The 20,623-nt window shown below is 59.5% G+C and overlaps 2 protein-coding genes across 2 annotated transcripts; one reads left to right on the top strand and one right to left on the bottom strand.

Annotated features, from left to right (window-relative positions):
• Window positions 1-4,827: 4,827 nt before the first annotated feature.
• On the top strand, window positions 4,828-10,843 carry LOC310915731 (uncharacterized protein; the record flags this gene model as incomplete). The annotated part of the gene is made up of 4 exons (XM_083872831.1): window positions 4,828-5,592; window positions 7,753-7,873; window positions 8,795-8,908; window positions 9,530-10,843. 4 exons carry the CDS (start codon window positions 4,828-4,830, stop codon window positions 10,495-10,497), a joined length of 1,968 nt encoding a protein of 655 aa, XP_083728957.1. The 3' UTR covers window positions 10,498-10,843.
• A 1,105-nt stretch (window positions 10,844-11,948) lies between these two features.
• Window positions 11,949-20,389, bottom strand: LOC310915741 (uncharacterized protein; the record flags this gene model as incomplete). Its single annotated transcript, XM_083872843.1, has 9 exons — window positions 11,949-14,523; window positions 15,213-15,320; window positions 15,911-17,068; window positions 17,596-18,018; window positions 18,374-18,500; window positions 18,617-18,914; window positions 19,002-19,027; window positions 20,007-20,162; window positions 20,354-20,389. 9 exons carry the CDS (start codon window positions 20,387-20,389, stop codon window positions 13,511-13,513), a joined length of 3,345 nt encoding a protein of 1,114 aa, XP_083728969.1. The 3' UTR covers window positions 11,949-13,510.
• Window positions 20,390-20,623: the final 234 nt, after the last annotated feature.

Raw genomic sequence — 20,623 nt, forward strand, 5'->3', positions numbered from 1 at the left:
ACCCGGGAATTTTACTCCTGCCCCATCTGCAGGAAAACCTTCCTGCTCAAGATCAACCTCCTGATCCACCAGCGTGGCCACACCAACTGGGTGCCCTATGTTTGTGTCCACTGTAACCGCAAGTTCATGTCCAAGAAGAAAATCAGGCGGCACCTCCGCGCCTGGGCGGCCAACGGGACGTGCCAGCCCTCGGAGCTGGAGGTGCGTCCCAGCAGGACACCGTGCCCAGCATCCCATCCCCAAAACTGGGCACCCAATGGGACCTGTCAGCCCTCAAAGCCAGAGGAGTGTCCCAGTAGGACACTGTGCCCAACATCCCAGCCCCAAAACTGGGTACCCAATGGGACCTGCCAGCCCTCGGATCCAAAGGTGTGTTCCAGCCAGGAGCAATGCCCAGCACCCCAGCCCCAAACCTGGGCACCCAATGGGATCTGCCAGCCCTCAGATGCAAAGGCATGTCCCAGCCAGGGAAAACCATGCCCAACATCTCAGCCCCAAAACTGGGCACCCAGTGGTACCTGCCAGCCTTTGGATGCAAAGATGTGTTCCACTCAGGAACTATGTCCAACATCCCAGCCCCAAAACTGGACACCCAATGGCTCCTGCCAGCCCTCAGATGCAAAGGCATTTTCCAGCCAGGGGCCATGCACAGCATCTCAGTGCCCAACATCCCAGCCCCAAACCTGGACAGCCAATGCCTCCTGCCAGCCCTCGAATGCAAAGGCATATCCAAGCCAGGGGACACCATGCCCAACATCCCAGCCCCAAAACTGGGCACCCAGTGGAACCTGCCAGCCCTCGAATGCAAAGGCATATCCAAGTCAGGGGCCATGCCCAACATCCCAGCCCCAAACCTGGGTACTCAGTGGTACCTGCCAGCCCTTGAATGTGAAGGCAGGTCCCAGCCAGGGGACACCATGCCCAACATCCCAGCCCCAAACCTGGGTACTCAGTGGTACCTTCCAGCCCTCAGATGCAAAGGTGTGTTCCAGCCAGGGGACACCATGCCCAACACCCCGGCCCCAAACCTGGGCACCCAGTGGAACCTGCCAGCTCTCAGATGTGAAGGCAGGTCCTTCAACATCCCAGCCCCAAAACTGGGCACCCAGTGGTACCTGCCAGCCCTTGAATGCGAAGGTATATCCAAGCCAGGAGCCATGCCCAACATCCCAGCCCCAAAATTTGGCACCCAATGGGACCTGCCAGCCCTCAAATGCGAAGGTATATCCAAGCCAGGGGCCATGCCCAACATCCCAGCCCCAAACCTGGACACCCAGTGGAACCTGCCAGCCCTTGAATGCGAAGGTTTATCCAAACCAGGAGCCATGCCCAACATCCCAGCCCCAAACCTGGGTACTCAGTGGTACCTGCCAGCCCTCGAATGTGAAGGCAGGTCCCAGCCAGGGGACACCATGCCCAACATCCCAACCCCAAAACTGGACACCCAGTGGAACCTTCCAGCTCTCAGATGTGAAGATGTGTTCCAGCCAGGAGCCATGCCCAACATCCCAGCCCCAAAACTGGGCACCCAGTGGTACCTGCCAGCCCTTGAATGCGAAGGTATATCCAAGCCAGGAGCCATGCCCAACATCCCAACCCCAAAATTTGGCACCCAATGGGACCTGCCAGCCCTCGAATGTGAACGTATATCCAAGCCAGGGGCCATGCCCAACATCTCAGCCTCAAACCTGGACACCCAGTGGTACCTGCCAGCCCTCGAATGCGAAGGCAGGTCCCAGCCAGGAGCCATGCCCAACATCCCAGCCCCAAAATTGGGCACCCAATGGTACCTTCCAGCCCTCAGATGCGAAGGCATGTTCCAGCCAGGGGACACCATGCCAAACATCCCAGCCCCAAACCTGGGCAGCCAATGGCTCCTGCCAGCCCTCGAAGCCAGAGGAGTGTCCCAACCAGGGGACACTGTGCCCGTCCTCCCAGCCACAAGCCCCGAGTGGGGAATGCAATGGCCCTGCCAGGTGCTCGCTGTCACCTGGAAAAGTGATGTACACCTGCAGCGAGTGCCTGGAAACCTTCTCCAACCAGGTCTTCCTGACGGTGCACCAGCGCCGGCACACCGGCCACCACCACCTCATCCTGTGCCCCTGCTGCAACCGGAGCTTCGCCTGGGTCTCCGACTTTGTCCGGCAGCACTGGGCGCACATGGACGTCCGGCCCCACCAGTGTGGCATCTGCCAGAAGACCTTCAAGAGGTTCTCCCACCTCAAGGCACATCAGAGGATCCACAGGCGGCAGCAGCAGCCGTTTGCCTGTGCCGCCAACCCGGCGCCCGTCGCGGCACCGCCCGCGGCAGGGAATGGAGTGGGGAGCCAGAATGGGACCCCCCAGGGATGGGGTGCTGCTGTTGGACCTTGAGGTGTCCTCTCAGGAGTGGGAGGCAGCTGTTGGACCTCAGGGTTTACTCCCAAGGATGGGAAGCTGCTGCTGGAATTTGAGGTGACCTCCCAGGATGCTGCTGATGGACTTTAAGGTGTCTTCTCAGGAATGTGATACTTGATGAACTTAAAGGTGTCCTCTCAGGAATGTGATACTTGATGTATTTCAAGGTGTCCTCTCAGGAATGGGGTACGTGATGAACCTCAAGGTGTCCTCTCAGGAATAAGATGCTGCTGTTGAACCTTGAGGTGACCTCCTGGGAATGAGATGCTGCTGCTGGATCTTGAAGTGACCTCCTGGGGACCAGAGGCCACTGTCAGACCTTCTCCCCTCTCTCCCTCTCCAGTTGAAGGCTGGAGCATGGACATTTTATGGCTCCCCTGCCCTGGTGTGGGTTTGGGGGGCACCTGCCCAGCCCATGTGAAGGGGATCTTTGTTCCCAAGCCCTGGTGGGGTGGGTGGGATGTGGGGAGTGGGTCCCTTTTCCGGAGAGTGCCAATAGATACTGTAGAAACCAGGATGCTGAATGTGGATTCCTTGAGGGGCTTCTGGGAGGGTCCTGCTGGCTGGGCAACACCAGGAATGGGATCTGTGGGATGGAGTGATGGAAGAGTGAACAAAACACGGGGTGGGGAGTGTCACCTGCTGCTGGGGGGCTGCAGCCCCACTCTCAGATGGGGATGGGGTGGGATTGGGGGTTGTCTGGATGGGCCTCTGGGAATGGCTTTGGGGGTTGCTGGGCATTGGGGATTTGAGGGCTGGAGCTGGGGTGGGGATGGGATTGAGGATGGAATAGGGATGTGGTGGGATGGGGGTGAGAGGGGATATGGGTGGATGGGAACGGGATGGATGTAGGGGTGGGATTGGGATGGGGTGGGATTTGACAGAATGGGATGGGGATGGAGATAGGATGGGACAGGGCTGAGAGAGCCTGGCTCTTCACTGTGGGACCCAGCAACAGGACAGGAGGAACAGGAAAGAGGCAGGAAACTGATGCCCAGGAAGTTCCACCTGGACAGGAGGAAGAACTTCCCTGTGCAGTGACGGAGCCCTGGAACAGATTGTCCAGAGAGGGTGTGGAGCCTCCCTCACTGGAAATACTCCAGAATGGTCTGGACACAATCCTGTGCTCTGGGATAACCCTGATTGAGCAGGGAGGTGAGACCAGATGAGCCACTGTGGTCCCTTCCAATCTGACCCATTCTCAGATGGAATGGGATGTGATGGGATGGGGCTGTAGATGGGATGGGATGGGATGGGATAGGATGGGGCTATAGATGGGATAGGATGGGATGGCAATCGGGCTGTGCATGGGATGGGGCTGTAGATGGGATAAGCTGGGATGGCAATGGGACTGTAGATGGGATAAGATGGGGCTGTGGATGGGATGGGTCTGTAGATGGGATGGGGCTGTAGATAGGATAGGCTGGGACGGGATGGGGCTTTAGATAGGATAGAATGGGATGGGACTGTAGATGGGACAAGCTGGGATTGCGATGGGGGCTGTCAGTGGGCTGGGGCTGGGGCTGGGGGCCGGGCCGGGATGGTATGGGACTGTAGATGGGATAACCTGGGATGGCGATGGAGGCTGTAGATGGGATAAGCTGGGATGGGATGGGGCTGTAGATGGCATGGTGATAGGGCTGTAGATGGGATAACCTGGGATTACCGTGGGGGCTGTCAGCAGCCCTGGGGCTGGGCCGGGATGGCGATGGGGCTGTAGATGGGATGGGGCTGTAGATGGATAACCTGGGATGACCATGGGCTCTGTCAGCATCCCCGGGCCGGGCCGGGCTGGCGATGGGGGCTGTAGATGGGATAACCTGGGATGGGATGGGGCTGTAGATGGATAACCTGGGATGACCATGGGCTCTGTCACCATCCCCGGGCCGGGCTGGGATGGGATGGTGCTGTAGATGGGATAACCTGGGATTACCATAGGAGCTGTCAGTGGGCCGAGGCCGGGGCCGGGGCAGGATGGCCATGGGGCTGTAGATGGGATAACCTGGGATGACCATGGGGTCTGTCAGCATCCCCGGGGCCGGGCCGGGATGGCAATGGGGCTGTAGACGGGATAACCTGGGAGGGCGATGGGGGCTGTAGATGGGATAACCTGGGCTGGGATGGGGCTGTAGATGGATAACCTGGGATGACCATGGGCTCTGTCACCATCCCCGGGCCGGGCCAGGATGGCAATGGGGCTGTAGATGGGATGGGATGGGATGGGGCTGTAGATGGATAACCTGGGATGACCATGGGCTCTGGCAGCATCCCCGGGCCGGGCTGGGCTGGCGGTGGGGCTGTAGATGGGATAACCTGGGAGGGCGATGGGGGCTGTAGATGGGATAACCTGGGCTGGGATGGGGCTGTAGATGGGTTAACCTGGGATGACCACGGGCTCTGCCAGCATCCCCGGGCCGGGCCGGGCTGGCGATGGGGGCTGTAGATGGGATAACCAGTGAGGTCTATGGTCTGTCAGCATCCCCGGGCCGGGCCGGGCTGGCGATGGGGGCTGTAGATGGGATAACCAGTGAGGTCTATGGTCTGTCAGCATCCCCGGGCCGGGCCGGGCTGGCGATGGGGGCTGTAGATGGGATAACCAGTGAGGTCTATGGTCTGTCAGCATCCCCGGGCCGGGCCGGGCCGGCGATGGGGGCTGTAGATGGGATAACCAGTGAGGTCTATGGTCTGTCAGCATCCCCGGGCCGGGCCGGGCTCTCCCAGCAGCGGCCGCGGGCGGGGCAGCACTGGCGGCGCGGGGCCGGCAGGGGGCGCTGGGAGGCGGCGGCGCTGGGGGCGGCCATGGCCCGGCGGGGCCGCGCGCAGGAACCGCCGGGACCCCCCGGCACCGGCACCGCCGAACCCCCGCCGGGACCCCGAGCCCGGCCACCGCTCACCGCCCTCTCCCCCCCGCGGCACGACCCCGAGGGCGCTCCCCAGGCCCGGCAGGAGCCCGGCGGGGCGGCCCCGGCGGGGCTGTCGCTGCGGGCGGCGGAGCGGAGCGTGGAGGCGGCGGAGCGGCGGCTGCAGCGGCTGGAGCGGCGGCTGGCGGGGCTGGAGCGCACGGTCCGGGCCGGAGGGGCCCGCCTGGCCGCGCTCCTCAGGGACAACTCCCGCCGCCTCCGCCGCATCCAGAGACAGCTCCGCCGCTGCCGCTGCGGGGGGAACCGAGCCGGGACCGGCACCGGCACCGGGACAGCCCGGGAGGGGACACAGGTAACACAGGGAACACAGGGAACAGGGATGGGCCCGCACCGGGATAGGGATGGGCCCGGGGAATGGGGAACAGACCCGGGGAGTGAGTAAAGGGGATGGGGGTGGGGAATGGGGATGGGGATGGGGAATGGGAATGGGGATGGGGATGGGGAATGGGGAATGGGGATGAGCCCGCAGTGACAGGGACAAACTCCAAGGAATGGGGACACGGGGACATGCCAGCGGTGACAGGGACAAGCTCTGGATAATGGGGATGGGGATGAGCCCACGGTGACAGGGACAAGCTTTGAGTGACAGGGATGGGGATGAGCCCACAGTGACAGGGACAAGCTCCAAGGAACGGGGATGGGGATGTGCCAGCGGTGACAGGGACAAGCTCTGGGTAATGGGGATGAGGATGAGCCCACGGTGACAGGGACAGGCTCCGAGGAACAGGGACAGGGACAGGGACATGCCAGTGATGACAGGGACAAGCTTTGGGTAACGAGGATGGGGATGAGCCCACAGTGACAGGGACAAGCTCCAAGGGATGGGGACAGGGACATGCCAGCAGTGACAGGGACAAGCTCTGGGTAACGGGAATGGGGATGAGGATGAGCCCACAGTGACAGGGATGGGCCCATGGTAATGAGGATGAGCCCCAGGGAACAGGGATGGAGTGTAAGTAAGGGGGACAAGCCCCAGGGATGGGGATGAGCCCACGGTGACAGGGACAAGCTCCAAGGGACGGGGATGGGGACATGCCAGCTGTGACAGGGACAAGCTCTGGGTAATGGGAATGGGGATAAGCCCATGGTGACCGGGATCAGCTCTGAGGAATGGGGACAGGGACATGCCAGTGGTGACAGGGACAACCTTTGGGTAACGGGGATGGGGATGAGCCCACGGTGACAGGGATGGGCCCATGGTAATGAGGATGAGCCCCAGGGAACAGGGATGGAGTGTAGGTAATGGGGACAGGCCCCAGGGAACAGGGATGGGGTGTAGGTAATGGGGACAAGCCCCAGGAAACAGGGTGACAAACAGGGACAAGCCCCAGGTGATGGGAATGTGCCAAAGCTGGACAAGGACGTGTCCCAGCTCACAGGGTGACAGGGACAGGCCACAGGTGACAGAGCTGTGCCCAAAGCAATGGGAAAGTGCCCCAGGTGACTGTGTGGACGTGCTGTTGGCTCTCAGGAGCTGCACAGAGCCAGGTGGACACAACTCCTCGGATGCTTGTCCCTGTCCCCAGGGAAAAGGAGGAGCAGAACACCCTCCCCAGGTGTTTCAGCCCTGTCAGGCCCCACTGGGGTGACACAGGATGGTGCCACCTGAGGGTCCTGCTCCCACCTGAGGGGTCACTGCTCACCTGGCTGCTGGGATGGATCCTGGGAATCTGCCCCTGGCCTGGGGAGGAACAAGCTGAGCCTCTCTGGGACATCTGGGAATGTCCCCAGCGATGTGGCTCTGTCCACAGGAGCTCCAGGGTATTGTTGGGATTCAGGACAGCTCATGTAACAACACCTACAACTCAGATTTCTTCAGAGGGTTCATAGCAAAGTTTATTTAAAGATAGATTATTTTATCCAGTGTTTGGGTACAATGAATAGGGTTGGTCCTTTAGGGCACCACCTTTTTGTGAAACATCTCTACCAGTAAACAAGATATAAAAACACCAGTGTCAGGAGGAGGAGGAGGAGGAGATCCACAGGGATTGTTTATAGGGATTGTTTTGGGTTCCTCCTCATGATTTCCCAGGCCAGACTGACAGAGTTCTGTCCTTGGCTTTCCCACAGGCTTCAAGGCACTGCCTGGAGCCTGAGAATCCACGTTCTGACCACTGTCAGTTCCCACACCCAGGGGTATCCTGGGGCTCGGGGAGAGGCTCAGTGGGGACCCCCAGGGATCTCTGGGGCTCAGTGGGGACCCCCAGGGATCTCTAGGGCTCAATGGGAACACCCAGGGATCTCTGGGGCTCAGTGGGGACCCCCAGGGATCTCTGGGGCTCAGGAAGGGGCTCAGTGGGGACCCCCAGGGATCTCTGGGGCTCACTGGGGACTCCCAGGGGGTCTCTGGGGTTCAGTGGGGACCCCCAGGGATGTCTGGGGCTTGGGAAGGGGCTCAGTGGGGACCCCCAAATGGAGCCTCCTGTAATTCCAGGTGCCAGCAGCAGGTGAGGGCGAGGCAGCTGCTCTGCCAGAGGAGGATTTGGGGAATGAGGACAGCCAGGAGCTCCGTGGGATCTCCAGGAAGGGGAACTGTGAGCCCATCGTCCCTCTTGGTGAGGATCACTCAGATCATGTCAGAAACATCATCATCCCTGGGCTGCTGCAGCTTCCAAGGGAACACGGGGGGATTCCAGGTGACATGTCCTGCAGCCCTGTCGTGGTTTGAAAGCAAAACAAGTGAGAGGCTCCAAGTCAGAAATACAATTTAATACGAAGAAAGGTAAAAAGGTAAAAATAAAATAAAATCAATGCAATAACACAAAAGAGCACTGCCAGAGTCAGAACACACCCTGAGCAGGGTGGGGGGAGCAGTCCAGGTGAGGGGCTCTTCCTGAAGCAGTGATCCCACAGAAAGGTCTGGGAGCTCTGCTCCTCTGGGAATCCAGTGGCTCAGGGCTGCTTGTCCTGTCCCAAATCCCAGATTCTCTCCAGGTGGGAATGCTTGGCTCCTCCCCCTGGGCATTGGGAGCATCTCCCAATGGGATGAGGAGTCGTGCAGTGGCTCCTTGATGGCCCATTAAACAGAGAGAGCTCCTGGAGGGAGTTCCCTGTGAGTCCTGGGCAAGGCATTGATGGGCCATGAGCAGAAGAGCCCAAAGGAGGGGCCTGGGAAAACACTGCCCCACCTGGTTCCAACAGCTCATGGGGATGGGGATGGAATAAATATTTGTGTACATCCTACACTGCAACCCAGGACAAGCCCGTGTTCCTGCACTGGTTTTTTCCTGGGATATGGATTGTAGGTGGATCAACCCTGCAGGGAATCCTGCATTTCCACACTCATTAATTTTGGGCCGAAATTTTAGAGCTCGAGTGTCCATCAGGCACTTCCTGGGATAAGCAAAGATTACGTGCATGGTTCAGCCTCCAGTGGTCTGTGTGATCAGATATCCTGGAATTCCAGTGGCCTCTGTGATCAGATATCCTGGAATTCCAGGACCCTGCAGTTCACCCCATTGCTCCTTTCTCCCCAGGGTCTGAGGATGCTGGTTCCAAACCTGCACTGCTGCCACCAGCTGAGGACAGGGAGGATCCAGGGAGCCCCGGGCTGCCCGAGAAGGGAGAGGTGCCAGGACAGCTTGGTGACAGTGAGTGACACGAGGGGGGCTGAGGATGGGCACGGACAATCCATCCAAACTGGGCAGAGCTCATAAAGATGGAAAATGGGAAAACCTGGGGCAAAGTTCAGTGAGGGTGGCTCTGTGGGTGGATGTTCCCTCCTGCTTTGATCCTTTTCCCTGGATTCACCTCCTTAAACTCTGCCATTCCTGATGGGCTTCTTTTCAGGATGGAGGATTCTGCACCTCAGCTTTGCCTTCTGGCTTTTTTTTTTTTTTTTTTTGTGAGGATTGTATTGTCAGTCCGTAGTGTCCATTGAGTCCAGGCATGCAGAGGTGAAGTCTCCATTCCTGGAAGGATTTAAAAGCTCTGTGGATGTGGCACTTGGGGACACGGGTCAGTGGTGGCCTTGGTTGATCATTGGACTTGATGATCTTGGAGGGCTTTGCAAACCTCACTAATTCCATCATTCTGTGATGTCCCTGAGTTCCAATGAGCTGCCTGGACAAACCCCTTCCCCTCATCTCCTCCTGGGGAATCTCTTCCTGCTCCCTTTGGTGTTTTGCCAGTTTTCACCTCTGCTCCAGCTCCTACTCTGGAGCTGCAGGAATAGGAGAACTTCCCAGCAATGAACTGTCATCTCTCCACAGGCGAGATGATCGTGATCAAGACAGAAGATCAGCAGCCTCAAGAGGATGGAGCCGAGCTCCTGGCCCTGCCCATGGTCAGGCTGGACGAGGAGGTTCCCCTGAGCCAGGAGCAGCCGGTTTCCTGGGACACCCACGGCCCCAAGGCGGCCGGATCGGGTTTGGGGGAATTCTGCTTGGGTGAATTCAAGCCGGTGGTGGTGCCGGTGGAGCCTCACCCTGCCCCAGGGCTGCCCTTCCCCACAGAACAGCCCTTCTCCCTGGCCCAGGGGATGCCTCTAGGAGAAGACCCTGCGGCTGAAGTGGCTTCACCACCACCCCAACCTGGCTGGGGGGACCAGCAGAGCATCCCCCAGGACGATCCCCGGGCGCTGCCACCGGGCTGGAAAAGCGTGAGACTAACACGGAACCTGCTGGCTCGACAACAGAGAAAAAACAACGGCTCCTTCATCTGCACATCCTGCGGGAAGAGCCTGGCCCACCACGCTGCTCTGCTGCGGCACCAGCGCCTGCACACGGGCGAGAGACCCTTCCAATGCCCGGCCTGCGGTAAGAGCTTCAACGAGAAATCCAACCTCAACAAGCACTACCGTATCCACACCGGGGAGAGGCCCTACCTCTGCCCAGCTTGTGGCAAAGGCTTCGTGCAGAAGCATCACCTGCAGAAGCACCAGCGCATCCACGGCCCGCAGCTCCGCAGCGCTTGGGCGACGAGGGCGGGAGGCAGCGGGGAGAGGCTTTACCGCTGCATCGAGTGCGCTGAGAGTTTCCCCCAAAAAGCTTCGTTGGAGGAACATCAGCGTCGCCACACTCAGCAAAGGCCTTTCCAGTGCCACGGTTGTACCAAGAGCTTCAGGCACCGGCAGTCGTTGAACCATCATCAGAAGGTGCACGCTGTGGGTGCTTCTCAAGCCGGCGGTTTGTCGGGACAGGAGGTGGAGATGGAGGCTTTGAGACAGGATGAGCGGTAGCCAGAGGGAAAGAAAGGGACAATTTTTCAGCGTGGGACACATCGGGACTTGTGGCAGCACCGGGAGTTTGTCCGTGATGCTGTGGGAGTTGTGGTATCACCTGGGTTTCGGGAAGAATGGGAGGAGGAGGGAGTCTGATGTGCCCAGGCTGGGATGGGACTGGCCCCTCGGTTTTGGGAGGAAAAGGAGGAGGAGGGAGCCTGATGTGCCCAGGGTGAGATAGGACTGGCCCCTGGGTCTCGGGAGGAGGAGGGAGCCTGCTGTGCCCAGAGTGGGATGGGACTGGCCCCTGGGTCTCAGGAGGAAAAGGAAGAAGGAGCCTGCTGTGCCCAGAGTGGGATGGGACTGGCCCCTGGGTCTTGGGAGGAAAAGGAGGAAAGAGCCTCCAGTGTCCAGGGTGGGATAGGACTGGCCCCTTGGTCTTGGGAAGAGGAGGAGGAGGGAGCCTGCTGTGCCCAGGTGGAATGGGACTGGCCCTGGGTCTTGGGAGGAAAAGGAGGAAGGAGCCTCCAGTGTCCAGAGTGGGATAGGACTGGCCCCTGGGTCTCGGGGGGAGGAGGAGGGAGCCTGATGTGCCCAGGTGGAATGGGACTGGCCCTGGGTCTCGGGAGGAACAGGAGGAGGAGGGAGCCTGCAGTGTCCAGGGTGGGATGGGACTGGCCCCTCGGTCTTGGGAACAGGGGGAGGAGGGAGCCTGATGTGCCCAGGCTTGGATGGGACTGGCCCCTGGGTCTCGGGTGGAGGAGGAGGAGGAGGAGGAGGGAGCCTGCAGTGTCCAGGGTGGGATGGGACTGGTCCCTGGGTCTCGGGAGGAGGAGGGAGCCTGCTGTGCCCAGGGTGGGATGGGACTGGCCCCTCGGTCTCGGGAGGAAAAGGAGGAAGGAGCCTGCTGTGCCCAGGGTGGGATGGGACTGGCCCCTGGGTCTCAGGAGGAAAAGGAGGAGGAGGGAGCCTGTGTCAGATCCCACCGTGGATCCCGGGTTGTTTGAACACCACCACTGTGCAGGGATGGGGACCTGGGAGTGGTCAGTGGCCTGGGGGCAGCTGATGGCCCTGAGAAGGCTGTGGGGGCTGGGTGGCAGGACCAGCCCGGGAAGAGAATCAGATAAAATGAGCTGACTGTGGTCTGGTCTCCTGTTGTGCTCTGGGGGTGACATCCAGGGGCCATCAGGGGAGGAATGCAGAGTTACCAGCTGGGAATGTGTGATGGGAATGCTGAGCAGCCCCACAGGAATCCCACAGAGGATTAGAACTCCCTGGCAGTGCTGAGGAACATGTCCCATTGTCCCACCTGTGGTGGCCACCACTCCAACCCCTGCCCTTCCCTGCTCATCTTTCCTGCCTGGGATTCCACAACTCTCCCAGTGTCCTGGGAGCTCTGGAGCTGCTGGCAGTGACTCCTCCTGCTGAGAGCTGTCCTGGTTCACCCCACAGAGCCCCCAAACCAGCATAGAGACAAATACTTTATTGATTCCACAGCCTGAGAAAGGGATCGGGAATGGCGCAGGAAAACGCTGCTGCTCCCGCTCACAGCAGATTTAGAAATTCCAGGTTTGGGGCTTGCTGCCCCTTCTGCTGGCCTGGAGGAATTTAAACACTGGAAACACCAGCTCAGCCACACCCCTGGGATCAACTGGGATCTTTATTTGGGCAGGGATAACTGGGATAAGCAGCCACTGCCAGATCTGTGGTCACACATCCACAAGGCATCATCAACCCCCTGTATCTGCCACTCTGGCACTCTCCCAGCTCCACACTGCAATCCCAGGGGCAGGAATTGTGAGACACCAGCCCAGAGGAGCAGTGGGATGCTGCTGTCCATCCCATGGAGCAGGAGGTGGCTGAGGATCACACCTGGATGTGACACAGGTGTCCCCTCAGCTCCCAAACAGCAGCACCATCACACCTGGGGAGTGACTGGGAGTGAAAGATGGGAAAAAAACAGTGCTCACTGCTCAGAGAAGGACAGAGACTTCAGGATATCAAATAATTACATCAAACAACTCAAAGAAAATAATAATAAAAAAAAACCCCTGGAAAACTGAATGCAGGAGTCCCAACAGCTGCTCCCCTGGGTCTGTGTGGTGATGGCTCAGGGTGGGATCCACAGACACTGCTCCAGTGGCTCTGGGGGACACCAGAGCAGTGCCAGCCCTGCCTTCCACTGGCAGGTCCCCCTCTCCCTGACTGAGGTAGCTGCAGAACTCTTTTTTTTTCCCCACAGCATTCATCGTGGTGGGATTTTGGGCAAAAGGGGACGAGCTGTGGTTGGGAGAGTGGGAGTTTCCTCCAGAGCTGAGGGGCTGCTCTGTGCAGGTGGATCCACGAGGCTGCTGCTGCATCTTGGGGCTGGCTGACCCATCAAGTATTCCTAAAATGCAGGATGGTCCCAAGGGTCCTTGATAGACCTGCTGGGATCTCCAGAATATGCCAGGATAGAATATTGGGGTTTGGTTTGTCCTGTGGATCTTCCAGTGCAAAGCTCCAGCGTTCCCAGCTTGCTGGAGAGGGGGTGTTGGCTGATCTCCTTCCCAGGAATGGGGTGGCAGAGGTGGGCAGGATGCAGTGGGGTCTCAGAGGTGTCATCTGGTGTGTCTCAGGAAGCTTGGTCCATGCAGCAAAGGGCTGCCTGGGAATGCTGCCAGCTCCATTCCCTTCTCCCTGCCCTCTTCAGCTGTGTTCCCAAACTCAAGGGGTCAGCTCCAACATCAAGGAATGCAAAAACTCTGCTCCTGTTCGACCAGGAGTGACCTGGTCACCTCCCAGGAATGTCAGCTTGGGAAAATCCCAACCAACGAGAACAAGTCATGGATTGGTGAAGCATTATGGATCACTGGAGGCTTCTTCAATTTGCTCCCTGTCGTGGTCTCCAAGCTTGCAATTCATTCTACAACCCAGGAAGCTCCTAAAACGCAGCAGATTTCCCAATCCCCGTGTCCCATCAGGTGCAAACCCAACAAACTCACAGCTTTTCTCCAGGGGACACGCACAGTTCACATCTACCCCCGGGGGGTCATTTCTCTGCCATCTCTGAAGCCACTGCCCTCGATCCCAGCTGGACCACGGGCTGCACAGCTTTCTTAATGCAATCAGGGACCAGATAACCTTTGTCTGAGAGTCCCAATGGTGTCGTTTCCAACAGCAGCTCCTTGGACAAGCTGGTTTTTACAGCCTCAATGTTCCCATTCCCCTGGGAAAGGCTGCTCTGTGCCTCAGGAGCTCTGTGCTGCAGTGCTGCTGGGACAGCAGCAGGGGACTGGGCTTTGCCTTCACCCTGCAACGCCGCCAGAGCCCTCTCGTGGATCTTCTTGTGCCTCAAGAGGTGATTGCTGCGGGTGAAGCACTTATTGCAGGAACTGCAGCAGTAGGGCCGCTCCCTCGCGTGCGTCTGCAGGTGCCGCTGCAGCGACACGGAGCACGACAGGAACTTCTTGCAGTAGGGACACTTCAGCCTGGAATCGGGTGGCCTTGGAGACACAGAGCTGGATGACAATCCCTCTCCTTCTGGCTCCTTTTTGGGTTGTCCCAGCCAAGCCCCCGCAGCGTGGCCGCCGTTTCTACCGCACAAGTGGCGTCGCGGGCGGATTCGCAGCTCGGGGTGCACGTTGCCCCACACCTTGGCCCCAAAAGCTCTGTCCTTGACGTGGATGCTGTGATGCAGATCCAGGTGTCTCTTGTTGCTGAAGCCAATCTCACAGACAGGACACTCGTAGGGCCCTTCCTTGGCGTGGCTGCGCTGGTGGATGATGAGGTTGATCTTGAGGCGGAAGCGTTTGCCGCACTCGGTGCAGGGGTGGCACCACTCGCGCACGTAGCCGCGCCGGCAGTTCCCCATCAGCAGGCCGCTGGTCTCGCACCGGCTCGGTTTCTTCTTGCTCTTGGCTTTGGCCAGCTCGTTTTTGGGACATTTCTGGAGGTCTGAAGGGGTGGATTCATCTGCAAGCAGTTCGGGGTCTTCTTCTTTCACCTTGATGTCCTCGGGAGAAGCTTCTTCGCATGTTTCGTCTTCTACGAGTGAGGTTTCCTCTGGAACAGAGAGACGCCGTGTTGGTGCCAGGGCTGGTGTGACACAGGACCAGGGCCACTCCCTGTGCTGGCACTGCTGGGACACTTCCAGGCTTCTCATGACAAGAAAGACATTGAGGGGCTGGAGAACGTCCAGGGAAGGGTCTGAGGGAGCTGGGAAGGGGCTCAGCCTGGAGAAAAGGAGGCTCAGGGGGGACCTTGTGGCTCTGCACAAGTCCCTGACAGGAGGGGACAGCCAGGGGGAGATTTGGGCTCAGGAAACAGAGAGAGGAGGAGAAGGAATGGCCTCAGGTTGTGTCAGGGGAGGTTCAGGGTGGAAACTGGGAAAATTCCTTCCCCATAAGGGTTGTCCAGCCCTGGCACAGTGGCTCAGGGCCATGGTTGGTCCATAAATCTGGATCCACAGGTTCTCTCTGTGGGGCTCAGGGTGGAAATTGGGAATAATTCCTTCCCCCAAAAAAGGTTGTCCAGCCCTGGAGGGTTCCCAGGCTGAGCCCTCTGTAGGTGCCATCAGGACCAGTTGGCACAAAGGACCCACCTCTAAACCCACAAGATGTTGCAGGGAAAAAAAAAAAAAATAAAAGGAGCCCCTGAAACTTCATTTTCTCTCTGTATTTCAAGCCCAGCAGCTCTGGAAGCTGCTCCCCACCCACCTGCCAGGATTGTGTCCCCAACACGAGGTGACTCACCAGTGTCAGGCTCTGCCAGGTCCTCCTCCATCTCCAGGTCGTCCTCTGGCATCATCCCTGGCTGACAGTCCCTCAGGGACATCACATTCATCATCAGGATGGGGAGTTCTGTTTGCAGGGAACAGGGATTTGAAAGACCCGTGGAGACCTCCCAGGTCCCTGCTCCAGCATTATGAACCAGGAATTGCTGGGAGTGTGTGGAAAAGCTGCAGCTCAAGAGTCAGGATGTGGATCAGCTATCAGGAAAACTCCTTTTAGAAAGAGCTGTCCAGCCCTGGAACAGGCAGTGAAATCCCTGTTCCTGCAGGGATTTAAAGGCCAGGTGGCACCTGGGGACATGGGGCCTTGGCAGTGCTGGGGGATAACAGGACCCAGTGATCTCAGAGGGTTTTTCCAACCTCAGCAATTCTATGGAAAGGCTGGGAGGAACTGGAGTGAAGCCACACATGGACTAAAAGCAGGGGGAGGGCTGGGAGGAAGGACACCAAGGTACCACATGGAGCAGCCTCACCCTACCACCTCCACAGGCTGAATTCCTGTGTCCAGATCCTCTTCCACTGTCCAGTGACAACACCCCAAGGCTCCCTGGCAATGCCTCTCCAAGCACCAGGGCCGTGCCCTCTGCCCTGGATGCCACCAGAGCCCTGGAGAGCTGGTGAAGGGGGAATCACATCCTCCCTGGCACTCCTGGAACTCACCTGGGGCAGCTTCCATGGGCATGGGATCCTCTCCTGAAGCTTCTTCCTGCTGCTCCATCTCTTCTGGTGTCTGTGGGGGCTTCTGATTGTTGGGGACACCTGTCTGGAGGGGGTTCTGACTGTCCTCAGTCTGTGTCTGAGGCAGTGTCTGGCTGTCCCCAGTGTGTGCCCACAGGGATTTTGGGCTGTTCCCAATTTGTGTCTGTGGGGGTTTTGGGCTGTTCCCAACCTGTGTCCTTGGGGACTTGGGGCTGTTCCCACTCCGTGTCCATGAGAACTTTGGGCTGTCTCCAGTCTGTGTCTGTGGGAGGTTCTGGTTGTCCTCAGTCCATATCTCTGGAGTTTTCTGGTTGTCCTCAGTCTGTGTTTGTGGTGTTTTCTGGCTGTTCCCACTCCGTGTCCATGAGGATTTTGGGCTGTCCTCAGTCCATATCTGTGGAGTTTTCTGGCTGTCCTCAGTCTGTGTCTGTGGGAGGTTCTGGTTGTCCCCATTCTGTGTTTGTAGGGTTTTCTGGCTGTTCCCACTCCGTGTCCATGAGGATTTTGGGCTGTCCTCAGTCCATATCTGTGGAGTTTTCTGGCTGTCCTCATTCTGTGTCTGTAGGAGGTTCTGGTTGTCCCCAGTCAGTGTTTTTGGGCTGTTTCCACTCCGTGTCCGTGGGGATTTTGGGCTGTTCCCAGTCTGTGTCTCAGGGGGATCCTGGCTGTCCCCAGTCTGTATCTGTGGGGTTTTGTGGCTGTTCCCACTCCGTGTCCATGAGGACTTTGGGCTGTCCCCAGTCTGTGTTTGTGGGGGGTTCTGTCTGTCCTCAATCTGCATCTGTGGGGTTTTCTGGCTGTTCCCACTCCGTGTCCATGGGGTTTTCTGGCTGTCCCCACTCTGCATCTGTGGGGTTTTCTGGCTGTTCCCACTCCGTGTCCATGGGGCCTTTGGGCTGTCCCCAGCCTGTGTCTGTGGGGTTTTCTGGCTGTTCCCACTCCGTGTCCGTGGGGATTTGGGGCTGTTCCCAGTCTGTGTCTCGGGGCGTTCCTGGCTGTCCCCAGTTTGTGTCTGTGGGGTTTTGTGGCTGTTCCCACTCCGTGTCCACGAGGGCTCTGGACTCTTTTTGTTGCTGGGCTCTTCATCCCTCTCACTGAAGCTCCGGTTGCGGGGCTGGGCTGTTCCCAGGGCAGAGAACAGGGGCTTTATTAGGATTTGGCTGCACCTTTATCCTGCCACATTCCCAAAGTGACCCTTGTCCCCTCTCCCAGCCCTGGCAGAGACACAAAAACCTCCCAACTCCAGTGGCAGAAGCTCCTCCTTGGCCCCGTGGCAGGATCCACACAGGAGAGGAGCTCTGAGTAACAGAACATGAACCCCAAAGGAAATCTCCCTCTGGGTCCCTTTTCCTCTCCTCCAATCCAACCCCCAAACTCCCACCTGGGCTCCAGGTGAGTTTTCCTATGGGAGAGCAGCTGGGGTGCGTTTAACCTCCCCAGCTCCTCAATCCTGAAGGAAAGAACTCCTGACCACAGCTCTTCCCACATCTCCACTGTTCCCAGCTCTGTCTGTCCCTTTCCAGCACCTCCCACCTTCCTGCTGAGCCCTCCCACTCTAAATCCATGCCCCAAGGCTCCCCAGATTCCTCTGTTCCCCCAGGACAAGCTCCAGCCTGCTCCTCCCACTTCAACTCCCAGCTCCTTACTTCCCAGCCAATTTCCTGTCCCTCCACAGCAGGCAGGAATGTCTCTGGAAGCCCCAGTCTTACAGGAGGCCTTTCTCACTGCTCCAGCCCCTCCTGCAGGCTTTGACTGCTTTCCTCCATGGGATTCATCCAACCAAGTAGAACCATTCCTCTTGGAATGAAGGTTCGTGGTGCTCCGGGGCGTTTTGGTCCATGGAGTGAGCACTTCTTTCTTAACGAAGGGGAGATCTCCAGTAACAACCACCTGGAACCCACCTGGGGCAGCTTCCATGGGGGTTTCATCTCCTGGAGCCTCTTCTGCTGCCCGTGTTGGCTGCTGGCTGTCCCCAGTCCGTGTCCAGGGGGGCTCCTGAGCCTCTTTGTCACTGAGCTCCTCATCCCTCTCCAGCCGGGACAGGATGTCGGGCTTGGACACGGCGTAGTCTGGTCGTGGTGGGGCAGAGGATGGAGGGTGGATTAGGATTGGGATGTTGTTCCTTTGTTCCCTATCCCAAACACCTCATCCCTACTCCAAACACTTCCCTGTGCTCAAGATCCACCCCAAAGCACAGATAAAGCTGAGGCAGAGAGGATTTTAACCAACAGAACTAAAATCCCAAATGACGGAAAAGCTTTGGCTGGAACATTTCCCTCTAGTGGAAGTCAGGGACTTTTTCCACTATCCCAGGTTGCTCCAAGCCTCATCCAACCCAGCCTTGGACACTTCCAGGGATGCAGGAAAACCTGTGCCAAGGCCTCACCACCTCACAGGCAATTCCACAGCCCCTCCAAGCCTTACCCAGGGACACCAAGGTCTCATAGTTGCCCCTCATCACGGCCCTGTACAGATCCTTCTGCCAACGCTCCAGCCTCTCCCACTCCAGCTCGTTGAAATACACCGAGATCTCATCGAAGGTGAGCGGCACCTGGAATCACAGGGAATCCCTCTGGAACCTCACATGGCTCTGGGACACATCCAGGACACAAAAGGAGCTCAGCCCCCAACCCTTCCATGGATCCCTGGGGGAGCAGCCACCGCTACCTTGGGGATCTCCCCGCTGGAACCGGGGGGAAGGCGAAGGATCCAGAAATTCCTGTTTTTGAGGAGGTTCTCCAGGTTGAAGAGGCGCTGCTGCAGCTGCCCGTAGTCCTGCAGGAGGGTGCTGAGGGCGGCCACGCCGCTGCCCAGCTCCCCCACCAGGTTCTCGCAGGCCAAGAGGCGCCGCTCGGCTCGTTCCGTGCGGCTCCGCAGCTCCCGCAGCTCCCGCAGCTCCGGGCCCGGCACCGCCCTCTGCCGGAGGCTGCCCGACACCTGTGCGGGGGAAATCAGGGTCAGGGGGCTTGGCCAAAGGGTTCTCAGGGGAATAGGGACCTCCGAGGGATCTGCCAGAGCCTGGCTGGACACTCCAGTGTCTCCCTATCCCCACCTTCCCAAGGAGAAAAGGGAGACCCCCTGAATAGGCACCCCAGGGGAACCCCCAGGTACAGCACCTTTGGGGGGTTCCCCAGTTCCATCTCTCTCAAAACCAGCACCCTTGGGGGATCCCTTCACCCCATTCCTGGGGCTCCCTCACCCCTCCTGGGGTGTCAGAGGGACACCCCTGACTCCCAAAACCAGCACCCCTGGGGGTTCCCTTCACCCCCATTCCTGGGGCACCCCCGTCCCTTTTGAGGTGTCAGAAGGACACCCCTGACTCCCAAAAACAGCACCCCTGGGAGATCCCTTCACTCCCATTCCTGGGGAACCCCTGGGAGATCCCTTCACCCCCACATTCCTGGGGCTCTCCCACCCCTTCTGAGGTGTCAGAGGGACACCCCTGACTCCCAAAACCAGCACCCCTGGGGGTTCCCTTCACCCCCACATTCCTGGGGCACTCCTGGGAGATCCCTTCACTCCCATTCCTGGGGCTCCCCCACCCCTCCTGATGTGTCAGAGGGACACCCCTGACTCCCCAAACCAGCACCCCTGGGGGTTCCCTTCACCCCCATTCCTGGGGCACCCCCGTCCCTTTTGAGGTGTCAGAAGGACACGCCTGACTCCCAAAACCAGCACCCCCGGGGGATCCCTTCACCCCCATTCCTGGGGAACCTCTGGGTGATCCCTTCACTCCCATTCCTAGGGCACCCCCACCCCTCTTGAGGTGTCACAGGGACACCCCTGACTCCCAAAACCAGCACCCCTGGGGGTTCCCCCAGCCCCCCTCCCCTGGGAAACCCCTCAACCCTCCAGCCCCAGCTCTCCCGGAGCCCCCCGACCTGTCACCCCTCAGGGACCCCGCCATGCCACCTCCTTCCCCCGGACCCTGAGGGACACCCCAGCCCCGCTTCCCCCGCACGCCCCTGACCCAGCACCGCCGCCGCCCGGCCCTCCCCGTTCCCCATGCCCCGTGGTGTATCCCAGCCGTGCCCCCGTGGCCCGGGCGGGCCCTGACCTGCGCGGGCCCCCGGCGGGACATGGCCGCGGCCGCCGCCACCGCCGCCGCCTCGGGCCCCGCGCCCGCGCCGCCACCGGGCCCACAGGGGGCGCCGTCGGCCAGAGCGGCACCGCGCGGGAAGCGGCGCCCCCTGGCGGGCGGGAGGATCAAGAGCTGGGGCAGGAGGGGGCGTGGTCACAGAAAGGGGCGTGGCCAAAGGGGGGCGGGGTTATGGTGGGGCGGGGTCAGGTCTGGGGTGGGGCCAAATGTCCGAGGTCACCACGGCCAGACAGACCCCTGGACACCCCTGGACACGGCCAGGACCCTGAACAGGAGCCCTGCGGGTCCCCCAGGGGCAGCCCCACTTTATCTGGGACCAGCATTCCTGGGGGATCCGCCATTGCCCTCAATTGGAGCCCTGAGGGATCCGCAGGAGCAGCCCCACCTTGCCTGGGATCAGCATTCCTGGGGGATCTCCCCATCCCTGTGATCCAGCATTCTTGGGATCCGCCATTCTCCTGAACTGGGAGGCCTGTGGGTCCCCCAGGACCAGCCCCAGCTTGTCTGGGACCAGCATTCCTGGGGGATCTCCCCATCTCATTCTTGGGGATCCGCCATTCCCCTAAACTGGAGCC

The sequence above is a fragment of the Zosterops lateralis genome, assembly GCF_965231275.1.
Source record: "Zosterops lateralis genome assembly, chromosome: 1".
In the NCBI taxonomy this organism is placed as follows: domain Eukaryota; kingdom Metazoa; phylum Chordata; class Aves; order Passeriformes; family Zosteropidae; genus Zosterops; species Zosterops lateralis.